The sequence below is a fragment of the Triplophysa dalaica genome, chromosome 9 (genome assembly GCF_015846415.1).
Source record: "Triplophysa dalaica isolate WHDGS20190420 chromosome 9, ASM1584641v1, whole genome shotgun sequence".
Taxonomy (NCBI): Eukaryota; Metazoa; Chordata; class Actinopteri; order Cypriniformes; family Nemacheilidae; genus Triplophysa; species Triplophysa dalaica.
The window spans coordinates 23,417,190-23,431,485 of record NC_079550.1 but is presented as its reverse complement, the minus strand read 5'-3'; the positions used below and the strand labels follow the sequence as shown (position 1 = coordinate 23,431,485).

General features: G+C 41.0%; 1 protein-coding gene and 1 long non-coding RNA gene across 5 annotated transcripts; one reads left to right on the top strand and one right to left on the bottom strand.

Annotated features, from left to right (window-relative positions):
• Positions 1-587: 587 nt before the first annotated feature.
• On the top strand, positions 588-11,114 carry LOC130428500 (uncharacterized). Of its 2 annotated transcripts, none has more exons than XR_008907479.1 (3): positions 588-1,772; positions 2,866-3,059; positions 10,659-11,114. It is a non-coding gene; the product is annotated as an uncharacterized LOC130428500 (long non-coding RNA). The 2 variants fall into 2 exon arrangements; XR_008907478.1 differs by lacking the exon at positions 10,659-11,114 and adding an exon at positions 5,736-5,872.
• On the bottom strand, positions 2,351-14,075 carry sidt2 (SID1 transmembrane family, member 2). 3 transcript variants are annotated; one of them, XM_056756593.1, is made up of 29 exons: positions 13,895-14,075; positions 13,266-13,491; positions 13,063-13,184; positions 12,713-12,877; positions 12,575-12,620; positions 12,248-12,349; positions 12,074-12,157; positions 11,874-11,973; positions 11,730-11,795; positions 11,126-11,219; positions 10,647-10,705; positions 10,410-10,421; positions 7,954-7,992; positions 7,662-7,739; positions 7,480-7,536; positions 7,064-7,179; positions 6,917-6,990; positions 6,532-6,598; positions 5,986-6,059; positions 5,770-5,893; positions 5,564-5,681; positions 5,331-5,467; positions 4,916-5,024; positions 3,790-3,866; positions 3,672-3,718; positions 3,494-3,599; positions 3,277-3,387; positions 2,904-3,017; positions 2,351-2,824 (listed from the first exon to the last, which is right to left on the bottom strand). In XM_056756593.1, exons 2-29 carry the CDS (start codon positions 13,464-13,466, stop codon positions 2,762-2,764), a joined length of 2,562 nt encoding a protein of 853 aa, XP_056612571.1. In that variant the 5' UTR covers positions 13,467-13,491; positions 13,895-14,075; the 3' UTR covers positions 2,351-2,761. The 3 variants fall into 3 exon arrangements, with proteins under 3 accessions (XP_056612571.1, XP_056612573.1, XP_056612572.1); XM_056756595.1 differs by lacking the exon at positions 7,480-7,536; XM_056756594.1 differs by lacking the exon at positions 10,410-10,421.
• Positions 14,076-14,296: the final 221 nt, after the last annotated feature.

Here is a 14,296-nt window from a genome sequence, read left to right as displayed (position 1 = left end):
TATAAATGTTATGTTATATTTGTCTGACCTACACGTGCCTCTTTGATTTAATTGTAAGCAGGATGACTGAATGATCATAATCAATGTCAAACCGACCAAAAAAATCTATTTCAGTGGGGGTTGAATAATTTTGAACACAACTGTATATTTACATACACACATAGCTTTACTCTCTACGTCTAAATCTTATGTTTATTATATTGTATTTCTTATTTTTATACCCATAGGCCTTTATTTAAATCATCTGTGTACTGTATTCTATTGTGTTATGGTCTCTGTGTACTGGATGCTCCTGTCACCAAAACAAATTCCTTGTATGTGCTAACATACATACTCGGCAATAAAGCTCTTTCTGATTCTGATATTAAAAAATAAGAATAAATAAAAGAGTGTGTGGTTTTCATTGTCATCATTTCTATTATGATATCATATGGAAAATACACAGTGGTCGAAAGTTTACATACACCTTGCAAAATCCTAAAAACTTTTGAAATTAAATGTATTCAAATAACTGAACTTTTAAAGATTTGTTTTTATTTTAGTACTGCCTTGAACAAATTATTTCACACATATTACACAAAACAGAATAAAACCTGAATATATAAAAAAAATCACCCGGTTCAAAAGTTTACATATTGCCTATTCTTATAATACTGTTTGATGTACCTGGACAATCAATTATAGTTTGTGTTGTCTGACTGTTGTCTAAGAGTTTTTGTTTATGAGCCATTTAACTTGTACACTGATCTTCAGAGAAATCCTCCAGGTCCTGCACATGTTCTTTGATGTTCAGTATCTTCTGCATGTCCGACCTCTGCCCTGCAGTAACTCTGATGTTGAGTTGATCTTTACACACTGACATATAATAGTTGTGTATGAGTGCTTGTTGTCAGTCTGTAAAAATGAATCTAACATTGTATAGTCACAGCTGGACAAACATGCAGAAAGTGCTGAAAATCAAAGACCAGGGAACAGTTTAATGGAACAGGACAACTTTAAACCCTTAAACAACTATCACAAAACCACACACACACTGTCATCATTTTTCCAGGTCTCACTGTACTTTAAGAATCAGATGTATGACTTTTGACCACCATACTATATCTCTTCATAGGCCTGTCTGTATGTTATGTGCAGGGCAAATTTCAAAGTAAACGTAAGGCAAGCTTGATAATATTAAAATCACCCTGTGTGATAAGAGGAAGCCAATCCAATGCAGTCCGTAAAGGTTCATTGACAGTAGAAGTTTAAACGGGGATTCTGGGACGAAAGATGAGATGACAACCCATGACATGACTGACATCACAACCAACGTATCACTCAGAACTTCTACGTTTGCTTACGAACATGCCAACGTACAATTACGATCTCATTCGCGAACAAATGTTACGTGTGACGTTTGCATAGGTATTTGATTACCTAACAGCGCCTCATCTCTCACGCAAAAAATGGTCGTATGATGTTTATATACGTATATAGCAACGTGCCATCGCATCACAAATGCAAATATAATGTTAAATAGAGCAACGCTATTGGCTGGTGTACGGTCTGACGCGAACACCCGAGCTCAACATTCGTATTTACTCGTACAAATTGATCGTGTTGACGCGTCCAAATTTCACGCGTTTCGCGTTATACATATTGTCCCCGTTCGCGTTCCATAAAAGGCCACTCAACGGTTTCAACGCGCAGGAGACGTGCAGCAGCTAAGCGCGCCAAAATCGACGGTTCTGAGCTCGCGCATGGTCTGTAGCAGGCTGCCATTTACTGAGGTAAGACACTTACTTTTCGACTAATTTTAATAATAACTAAATAAGTAGCACGTGAGAGTATTATTAGCATAACATTTGTAATTCAACTGGTGGGAATGAGGAAATAAAAACATACAAGTGATGTACCTGACTTAATCCCCAAACGTACACCACCGTATTCAGCAAATTATCATGAAATATATATATATATAAAATATATGTCTAGTATTCTTCTTTATTTATTATGGGTTGTTTTACTCGTAGATATGTAAAATCGTTTTTACAGCTAAATGATGAATATACGTCTCAGACTATTCAGACAAATCATTTGCTGAAGCGAATGTAAAAGAGAAATAAAATTAAAGCTCGGTGGAGCAGTTAAACTCGTACAGACGCGCATGCTTTTTCTTATTTAGGATATTTTCTGATTCAGAAGAAGAAGTATGTTAGTGATAAGAAGAGTAAATAGTTACTTTCAATAAACAACAGCTTTTAGGTTTAAGTTGGTGGCACAGCTAGCAACACTCCTTGTCAAACTTAAGCATATAAACTAATGTTTGTCTAATATTCATGCACAGTATAACACAGTGAAACCCAACTGTAAAAAGTCTTTATTTATTAACCATTCTATGTAAAAACACGATTTGTAAGAAGTGCAGTTTTTCTCATTAGAATCATCATTAGATCATTGATGGAAGCAACTCGGCTCGGATTTACAGTCAGAACCACATGGATCCAAAACCACGACACATAAGGCCACAGACTGACACCAACGCGAAGAGAAAACAACCAACCGTTACAAAAATACAGCCCTGCAGAGTAACTTAGTTACATCAACCGTCACCATGGCAATGCGAGGAGGAGCACTGGCAGTTTGATTGGCACATTCAATGTCTTAATAGCATTAGTTCCCGTGTGAGGCTCCTTCCACCACCTTTGACTGTTAGTTTAAGATATTCATTTCATTGGTGGACACCTCGTCTCTGTGTTGGTCAGTAGAAAGCTGATCGTTAGAACGCGTAGATTTTGTCTCTTTGAACCGTATCGAGGTCGTCATCCATAGTGAGAAGAACCTAAGAGACAGAAAAGTGTTCATTTGACTGTATTATTTTAGGTTGGTTTCTTCAGGTTGGACCAACGCTCTGCACTCACCAAGAAGGATCCAAACATGGCGATTGACGACAGAAAGTGCCAGATGTCATGATCATCAAAGAACGACAGCAGGATACATTCGCGATTGTGTTCACGAGACTCGGCTGGAGTTTTCTGGCGACACAGTTTGATTGGGATCAGTACACCTCCACACAGGTAATGAAAGTCCTCGTATATAATCAATAAGGTCTCGTGTTTTATTTGTTAAACACGCACGCAGCCACAAAACTAAAGCTCAAATCAAAACATAATGTTATCGTCTGATGGTGAGTATTTTAGCACAAATTCAAAGCTCTATTGACCAATTAGCATTTATAGCAAAACAATTCGCCAGACTGATTATAGCGAGATCAAGTATGTTTGTGTGTCTCACCTGCCATGTACTGAGACCTTGAAAGAAGAAGAACAGAGCGAAGCCCCAAACCACAGCAGTGAAGAGAACACACACCAGAGCTAGAAACTGGATTCTCTCACCACTACGCAACTATACACATACAGAAACACATATACAGACAATGCAGAACAAGTGAATAAACGATCGCGTTGAGGCGATTATTTCATAATCGTGACAGCCAATATGAGAGTCATACCTTCATTATGATGTAGAAGGCAAAATAAAGTAGCAGGTTACAGATACCAATGGCCAGCAGGTACGAGGCGAAGTCATTGGGTCGATGGATGAGGCCGTATGCTGCCCTATAAAACACACACACGGCTCACAAACGTGGCTTTTATGTGATTCACAGAGAGATTTGACATGTTACTCACAGAGACCAGTTCACAATGTTTCCCATCACCAGCAGAACCATCCGATCCTAAAAACACACACAGTTATCAAACACACATTGACTCTGACAGTTGTGTGTGTGCGTGCGTGCGTACTCACAATGTACATGGGTCCACTGCACTGTCGTATACAGTCTGTGTAGATCACATGCAACATCCTGCGCAAAATCCCAGAGTCTGAAACACACACAAACACATAGTAGCGGTGTTAACCACTACATAACGCAGATGGGTAGGGCCCCGCAAGCTCTGGGGCCCCCTAGTAGCTACAAGCGCTTAAATTGTTTGATGCTTGCTTTTGACGCCAATCGGCCTGCGTGCGCTGCAGCGGACGCATCTAATAACCATAATCTGTTAAACCAATCAAAACTTCAAAAGCTAGAGGGTGGGTTACCCTCACTTTGACGCTCAGCCAGAGGCGCAATCATCCGTTTATTACATATTGCTAAAATTAACAGGAACAACATTCTTTATGTGGAGTCATGCAGCGTAAGTTTTGCTGCAGAAAACCTTAGGCTGCAATGACAACAAAATTGTATCATAACAAGACGCTGGCTCAAGATAGCGTTAAAAGCAAACTTCATGGTATGTTTCAGAGACAAACGAGGGCCCCCAAAATGGTAAACACACCCCTGCACAAACAGACACACACAGTTAACATCACAAGTGGTCTGTATCATGAAGCCAGTTTGGGTTTTTATCCAGGTAAGTTTGCGTTTAGTTTGAGCATACTCCCAGTTTTCAGGCTCAAGAAGCTGGATTGGTTTGGAGCGGGTTTCGTCGCCATGGTAACTTAGGCTAGACTGCTCCGGCAGGCTTTTATTTGGGTTAAAGATCGCAAACCAAAACTGGACCAATCAGCTGTGAGGAAGGGACGTTTTTGTGACGCAGTGAAGCCACACCCCTCGTATCTCTCACCCGGATTTAAAACAAATATGTTAGAGGGAAAATATTTTTCTGCTAAAGCCTATTGCACATTGAGACCCAAATTTCTGCACGTTAAAAAATAAATACAACGTCATGTTTTCACGTTTTCGCATCCGTAAAAAGGATTTTGATAGGTGTTTTGACAATTCAGAGACACCATATAAACGAGTGCCAAATACAAAAAATTTCGGACCCAAATTTGTGTGACAGCCTTTGTTCATCTGGCTTCGTGACACAGGCCACAGATCACGACTAAATCAACAGATCACAACACACGTGTGTGTGTTTGTGTGACTCACCCAGTCTCCAGCGGCCCATGTAGTACAGTTGTGTGCTCAGCAGCAGTGTGGCCAGAATGTGTATGACGGAGAACACAATCCAGAATGCCGAGTTATCTTTACCAAACACCTGACACGCACAAACACAAACTTGTGAATAGTGGACGATGAGATCTGAGTGATGGTCTGAACATTCCTTCAGTCGTCCTCACTTCAAGCCTGTTTGAGTTTGTTTCTTCTTCAGTACACAACGGAAGATATTTTGAACAACACTGAACTCCATTGACTAAACACAAAACCACTGAGACATTTCTCCAAATATCTTCTCTCGTGTTTCAATGAAGTTAGAGTCACATATGGGTTTTGTTGTGATGGTAATGTACGGTGTGATATCTCACAGCTGTGTGTGTGTGTGTGTGTGTGTGTGTGATCTCACCACCCCCAGCACAGAGAAGAATATAACAGCAGCCAGACAGGCGTATGCTGAGTATGCGCTGGCATTGATGTCCGGGTGTCTCTTCTGATAGAGCTTCAACATACACAATCCAGCGATCATGTACATGAATGACGTGTCTGAAACACACACTTCTGTTAGATACAACACAACACCGGTGCAGATCAACACAAATAAAACAAATTGTGTATTTATCTATTCATTCACACACTTACCGAACTGAAAGTTGGTGTAGTTTGGGCAGACGTGGTAGCAGGCGCTGAGCAGACCCTCCATCATGAGAGCGGTGGCCATCGCATAATACAAGCCAAAGTGCTTTGGAATACCACACTCCTGAAACACAAACACACACAAACCTTCCTATGATGATACTCTTTGTGTGTGTAGGGTTGTGTGACCTGGTGCTGGTGGTGTGTCTCACCAGGGCTGCGGTGTCTTTGCGTTGGAGAGCGCGTTGATGAAGGATGTCCCTGTGAAGAACGATGAGTAAGAAGAGCAGGCCCAGCATCACGTACCCAACATTACTCAGAATGTTATTGAAGGAACTGAAAACACACAAACACATTTACACTGATGTGAGATTTCTGGTGTGTACTACATACACTATATAGTTTAATATGCACACACACACACACACCTGAGTGCTCCGAGTGGATGAGCACACAGGAAATTGTAATAGCAGATGTCTTGATTTCCTGTGACGTTTACAACCTGTGAGAAAACATATCAGTCATCGTAATTCTGAATAAAGACACAAAAATCACACAACAACACACACATCACACGGCACACACACAACATGACACAACACCACACAAGAAATACAAACAGCATGACACACACACACAACAATGACACAACAAACAAACAATATGAAACAACACACACATGACAAACACACACGCAACATGAAACAGTATGACACACACACACACACAACTAGAAAAACACAACAGTGACACACACGCACAACACACACACACAACAATGAAAGACTCACACGACAAACAACATGACACACTCACACAACACAATACACAGACAACACGACACACACACAACACACAGGACAAACACGCAAGATGACAGACTCACACAATAATCATACACTCACACAACACACACACACACACACGACATGGCACAGCACGACACACACAACAATGACAGACACACAGAGTACCGTCTGATAGGTGATGACCAGTTGAATGACTGGAAGAGCATAAAACACAGCGATTGTAGCGATGTTCCTACAGACACAACAAACACATCATGAGCATGAGTCGCATACGGTCTAATAGTTCAGAGAGGATGTGATGTCAGGATCTGTGAGTTAAAAGCATGCTTGTCTTCTGCCTTTCATGTCATGAGCTTCAACTGCATTCCATAAAAAAAAGAAATGTAGAATACCTGACATCAATGCCAGTGTTATTGTGCTCATAGACTACACAGAATTGTGTGATTAACATGACATTAAAGTGACCGTGGTAGATAAACCTGTCATGAGACACATCAGTGCGTCTGGACCGGTCAGTTGTGTCATCTGTGTTTGAGAGCGGCAGACTCACCAGAAGTAGATCTGATATTTCTTGCTGAGGACGCGCTTGTCTTTGCGAGAAAGATCAGAGACGCACAAGAACTTCTGTGAGCGAGAAATAATCGTTCAGCTCAAAACTAATCTTTATTCTCTATCATTTCTGTATTCAATTTCATACTTTCGTCCGAACGATGTTTTTGTCCGAGTCGATGTCGGCCAGCGTGTCATAATCGTCCTCTTCCACTGAACTCAAAGACTCCCGACGACTGCGGCCGACGCTCTCCAGTGAACGCTCTGAAAAACACACACATGAAATATTTCAGCTGATGAAGGTCATCATCACACATCCATCACCACACACATCATCATCATCATCATCATCATCCAATCATTCATTAGATTATCTAACACATGCTTTGATTCCACATTCAATTTCTTTCCAAATATTATTTAATTACGTATGAATAATAAACTTTCAGGACATCAGAGGGATTCCCTTCCGTTCTGAACAATGATTGTGAAATGTCTGATTTTAGAAGGGTGGGATTTTATAAGATGGTGCTGATTGGCTGATTGATAAAGTGGGCGCGTCACCAATGCAGACGGCTACATGATGTAGTGTGATTGATCTGCGTTTAAAACTCCCCAATCCTGTGGCAAAAATAAACGGTTTAAAGAGCAGAGAACATGACACACGAGCAGAGAGAGAGAGGACAGGGCAGTCACCTGCCAATACAAACACTCAATACTGTTGTGTGTGTGTGTGTGTGTGTTACCCAGATATCCATAGTTCCCATCAGTTGATGCTAAACTGTCTGTAACCGCCTCAGAGCTCAATGTGCTGCCATTATCAGCTACAGAGAGAGAGAGAGAGACAGAGAGAGAGAGAGACAGAGAGAGACAGAGAGAGAGAGAGAGAGAGAGAGAGAGACAGAGAGAGAGACAGAGAGAGAGAGAGACAGAGAGAGAGAGAGACAGAGAGAGACAGAGAGAGAGAGAGAGAGAGAGAGAGAGAGAATCATATGATGATTCAAATAAAAACATTCATCCTCACATTCATGTACTCACCAAATGAGCCGTATTCACATGGAGACACAGGAGCCTTTCCTGAAACACAGTCAAACAACAGAAAGTTCATTTGACTCAATCTTTAAATGGAGATAAAAGAGGTTAATGAAGGGAAGCTGTTGTGTGAAAGCTGCAACACAATTCACTCTCAGAACAAGCTGATTTATATCACACAAGTGCTGTGTAGGGATGTGAGGATTCATGATGTCATACAATTCCTGATACTGATCCACCAGATGATTTATTTCTTACAAAATGAGTGGAGACAAATTAGAAATGAACAACCGCTCTTTCATTATTTCTCAAAGGCTGCACATTTATTTGTAAAAAAATATTTTATGTTAAATAACAAAATGTTTAACAGCAATTTTAAAACAAAATTCAAATAATAAAAAAAAAAAACAATTAATACAAAAGTCTCTTAAAAATAAACAAACTTTGTGCTTTTCTAGGATTTTTTTAGGGCTGTGAACCGATTAATCGCATCCAGAATAAAAGTTTGTGTTTACAAAATATATGTCTGTATACTGTGCATATTAATTTTCTTTTTATTAATTCAAAACATACACCTACATGTACATATATTTAGATGCATTTATTCATATTAAACAGCAATTGAAATTATATATAAATATTTATACACTTTTATGTAAAATTCTTCTTAAGGGTGACATCATACGAAAACCCCACTTTTTCTGTGTTTAAGTGCTATAATCAGGCCCCGGGGGCATCTAGCAACAAAGAAAACGTGAAAAATAAGAACCCAGTAAGTTAGTTTCAGTTTGCCTTTCTTTGCAAGCATGTGAGAAATTGAGCCGTTCAGATTTCACTCTGGTTGAGATGTTCAAAGCGGATTTTATTATAATGTTACCACCCCTTAATCTACACAGTTCCACCCACCGTGTCCGCCATTGTTGGTTTCACAAGCAACAATGTTGTACGTGACGCCATGGCTAAACAACATGCAATGTAGTCGCTGCACAGAGTCCAAACCTAGGAAGAGACGGGTGGATGTATTTTATTTTAAATGGAAATCCCTCAGAAACCATCAGTAAAATCCTGCTTGTTTGCGTGAATCACTTCAAGCTGGAGTACTTTTTCAACATGGGACAGTACAAGCAGGATTAGCTTCAAAGTTGTTCCTCAAGCGGGATCGAGACCGACTGAACAACACGAAACTACTGATGTGAGTAATATTTATCAACAGTCTGAAATGACATAAATTTAGCATATGTATAGGAGGATCACGTTAGCATATGATAGCGAAGGGAGCTAAGTCAGTCACGGGCTAATTAGACCATTCAAAGCCACTGTTAAACTTACTGTATATAAGTGCAGATGGACACTTGGAGTTTAACTGTATGTATATTAATACATTATGTGCGTTAATATGTTTAGCTGCAGTAAGCTGTTTTTTTTGCTGTGGTTGTATGTGGAGACCTTTAAATATATGCTTGTATGTGTACATGTGTTTAAAAATACAAAATTAATATGCACAGTACACAGACATACTATGTAATACTTACTTTTTTCTGGATGCGATTAATCGTGAATAATCATTTGACGCCCTAATTTCTGACATTTCGTCAGTATCACAAAAATCCATGTTTTCTAAATTTGCCGTAAACACAGCGCCCCCGCTGGTCAAAACATGCACTGCGACTCAAACAACATCTGATCCGGATTAAATTGTCACATATTATAATCCATTTCAACCGGCTCACGATGAATCATTACATCCCTAATGCAGTGTGAACACATACAAACACAACATCCATGTTAGTCATGTATAGTGATGAGAGGTCTAAGCGTTGCTATGGTTTCAGCATGTCAATCATCTTGAAATGAGGAGTGAAATGTAAAAACACTCGTCACTCACAAAACGGCAGCGTGTCAAATGTTTTAGGACATTTTATGTTTTTAACTGAAACAATAGAATATATTTTGATCTATTTAATACAGCCTTAAAGAATAAAGATGATGATTGAAATCAAGAATTAATCTTCTACAGCAGCGAGGGCTTCGGGACTGTATAAAGATATTCAACAGATGGATGAGCTTCTAGTGTTTTCTTACCAGACTTAAGATGTCACCACAGCTAAAGACTGAGATTCATACATTACACATTACGTGATACTTCAGAAAGTAATAATAATAATAATAATGTTTGATAAAGTTACAGTTTTTGTAAATACTGCCACCTTGGTGAAAAGAATAATACATTTCTTTATGTACAAAAAAAATGTTGTTGTCCTAAAACTTTTGACTCAACATCTTGTGATTATTGACAGAATGTATGTTGTTATTGTTCCGGTAAGTTTAAAGCAGTGTATGTACATGTGTGTACGCAGTGGGTGATAACATGCTGAACCAGTGTTGTGTGTTTGTAACTCACTCACGCACGCACGCACGCACGCACACACACACACACATGCGCGCACGTGCGCAGGTCTTACCCAATAGGGATGCTGAACACACAGATGCGAAGAAACAAGAGAGAATATAAGAGTGAACATCATCATTACACATTGACACATTTGGCAGACACTTTTATCCAGAGCGACTTACATTGCAATATTCTATACATTTATTTCTAAATATGTATCCAACCCACAACCTTGCGTTGTTAACGCAATGCTCTTACCACTGATCTACAGGATTACAACAGAGATCTTAACACAAACAAACATTACCTGTCTCTGCAGGAGAGATGTCGACCGGGTGCAGAAGCCCCTCCCTCTTCCTGTTCATCCTGAGAATGAGAGAGACATGATTGGCTGTCACTTCGCAGGCAATGGTTATGTTTACATGCACAACTGGCCATCAGAAGTATCTGCTTCTTACCTTCATACAGAAACAACCTGAACGGCAAATCAATGGCATCATATTTCAATATTCATCACTTCGCCGAATTAAGTACGTCCACATGCCAGTGTTTTGCATTTGACGCGAACATATTAAAACGATGGATAGTAACACACACTGACTGTCTGAGATCATCATTTGTGCTCATTAAACATTCATGTAAACAGGAGTCAAGAGGTTTGTTCAGGTCATTTAACATGTTCCTAAGATTAAGTCTTTACTCTAATTATTGGAAATAATGGCACCGACATTTATCAATCATGAGGGGGAGGGGCTCTCTATGGTGATGGACAGTCACATGTCTTACCTCTTATTCTCCACACACGCCACAAGAAACGTCAGCAGATAGAAGGAGAGGAAGATCCCCAGACAGAAGAGCATTCCCATCACATACACGTCAGCTGAAGAAACAAACACACACAAATGAATGGATGGATGAATAAATGGGTGGATGGATGGATGAATGAATGAATGGACGAAAGGAGGAATGAATGGATGGGTGGGTGGATGGATGGAAGGAGGAATGAATGGGTGGATGGATGGATAGATGGATGAATTAATAGATGGATGGATGAAATGAGGTATGAATGAAGGGATGGATGGATGGATGGATGGATAAATAGATGGATGAATGGATGGATAAATGGGTGGATGGATGAATGGATGGATAGATGGAGGAATGAATGAATGAATGGAGGAATGGATGGAGGAATGAATGGGTGGATGGATGAATAGATGGAAGAATGAATGAATGGATGGATGAAGGAAGAATGGATGGATGGATGGATGGAGGAATGGATGGATGGATGGATGAATAGATGGATGAATGAATGAATGAATGGATGGATGAATGGATGAAAGGAGGAATGAATAGATGGAGGAATAGACACAGTAGATGGTGTTGAGCTCACAGTTGATGGCAGGAGACACGATCACATCCAGAGTTTTACTGCGATTTCCAGCGTCCATCAGCTCATCTGAAACACACACAGAGAGAGTTAAGTGAGGCTGTCATGAGCCCTGAGCAGTGTGACGTGTGCTGTGATTGGTCTAACCGGGTAAGAGGGGGTAGAACCTCAGCGGTCCTCCACACGCCTCATCTTCAGTCTTCAGTACCACCACCACGTAAAAGCTGTTACTGGGAAAATCCTTCCTCTGGAACACACACAACTTACAAATCAAACACACTGACATATCATCACAACACACTGACCCTGTGAGTCTATATGTGTTTGTGCAAATGTGTGTGTGTTACCTGCACTGTGATAGCAGCAGTGGTGGTCATAGTCTGATACATGCCAATAAACGCCACATTATTATCCAGATCAAAGACCGGACACTTGACAAAGAGAGAGAGAGACGGACGTTTTCACATATCTGACTCTGTGTGTGTGTGTGTGTGTGTGTGTGTGTGTGTTGTTAACCTCACCTGGATGTCTTGTATGGACATGACCGAACAGGGAAAGTTCTTCTGTGAGTTTATCTTCACGATCACAGTGTCCACACCATCAGGAAACACATACTTAAAGAACTACACAAACACACATACACACACAGTTTCATTACACACACTCCAGCACTACATCTCCATACACACCTGTGTCGCTATAAAACACATGAGTATGACATCATCAGACTGACATTTATCTCTCTGTTGATTCAACACTTGATTTATTTCTACACAATGCAGAATAATCCCCACTAAAGAACCACAAAAGGCCTCACGTAAAATGAAAGTGTGTGTGTGTGTGTGGACCTGGGGTTGGGATGGCGTTGCGTTGAAGCTGAATTTCTTATCTGTCCTGTAAACACACAGAGAGAAGTGCATCAGTGTGTGGTCAACAGAATCTCTCAACAGCAGACTGAACTGTGTTTGGCCACACGAGTGACTCACAACAGATTGAAGCTGTCCACACGACTGACACGCAGCTGATAGTGAACACCAGCGCTGGACAGCGTCGACACGTCCACATAGAAGAACTGCATCTCCGACACGGCTTTAGTGGGCGGCTGACACAGCGTGCGGCCCACCTGAGTGTACTGATACTTCCTCTGATACCTGAACACATCATCACACTCACTCGTGACACGTGAACACAACAGGAAGTGACAGGAGAAAAACATGGCTTTGTTTGATGGAAGGTCAAAGTTCGCTCCCATCATATCTGAGTCAAAATTAAACCGAGACGAGATTGTGGTCGGACACGCCCGCGACAGGTGTGACGGCGACAGGTGTGTACTCACAAGCCTCTGAGAATGAGCGGAACCTGAAACGACAGAACCGCCTGTTTCTGTCTGACCACGAAAAGCAGCGGACTTTGAACGCTCTCTGACAGCAGCTCCACCGACACCCGCACGCCCTCCGTCTGAGAGAGAAAGAGAGAGAGGGTTGAGCGAGTGTGATCAGAGTATGAATGAGTATTTGTGAAGTGCATCTGGACTCCTGCCTTGTTTCTGGAGACGGTGTGGTTGTACGAGTAGATGGTCTGGTTGTCACTGGTGACCGTGTCATAGTAAGTGACATCAAACTGAGCGTCTCTCTGTATGACCACGTTACTGCCGTCCACGGGCGGACACCAGCACAGCATCAGCACCAGCACCAGCCCGACCACAGCGGAGCGGACACGAGCGCAGCACATCTCCAGCATACTGTCTCCTTCATCAGCCTGACAACTACACACACGTACACACACACACACACGTACACAAACAAACACACACACGTACACAAACAAACACACACACGTAAACACACACGCACCCAAACACACCAACTATATTATTACAATGTTTTTTATAAAAGTTGACATTAAAGAAGGATAACCTACATGTGTGTATATAATACATACATACTACATTATAGTCACGTGACTGATGACATTATTCATTGGGGCTGTTTTTCTAATCATTAACAGCAGACCTGTGTGTGTCAGTGTACTGTAACCTCAGGCACACACATGTACACATTAGCACACAGTGTGTAGAGTATGACAGTACAGTATATATGCTCATGTGTGTGTGTGTGTCGAGTGTGTAAACAGACAGACAGGTGTGTGTATGTGCAGTGAGGACTGACCGTGTCTTCCGCTCAGCTGTTATCCGTTCAACACACGACTGACCGCACACAAACACACATATTAACACTCACAACACATTCAATCCGATCTAAAACTGATGGAACCGCAGCGACCGACTCGAGTCTCTTCAGTTCTGATCCGTTTGCTCTCGCGCTGCGCTGTGTTGTTGATACAGACGCAGTGACGTCATCGCGCACGTATCATGTGACATGCGCCATAAACATTAAAACGAAAGAAATACACATGTGCTAGAAGGGATACAGCTACGGCCGGAAGTGGTGAACATCTCTCCATATAATTACAATAAATTACACCTTCACCTTCCTCAACACAAAACCTAACCGTACAATAATAACTAAATATAAATCAACTGTTTTACGCGGAACAAAAATGAAGCGCCA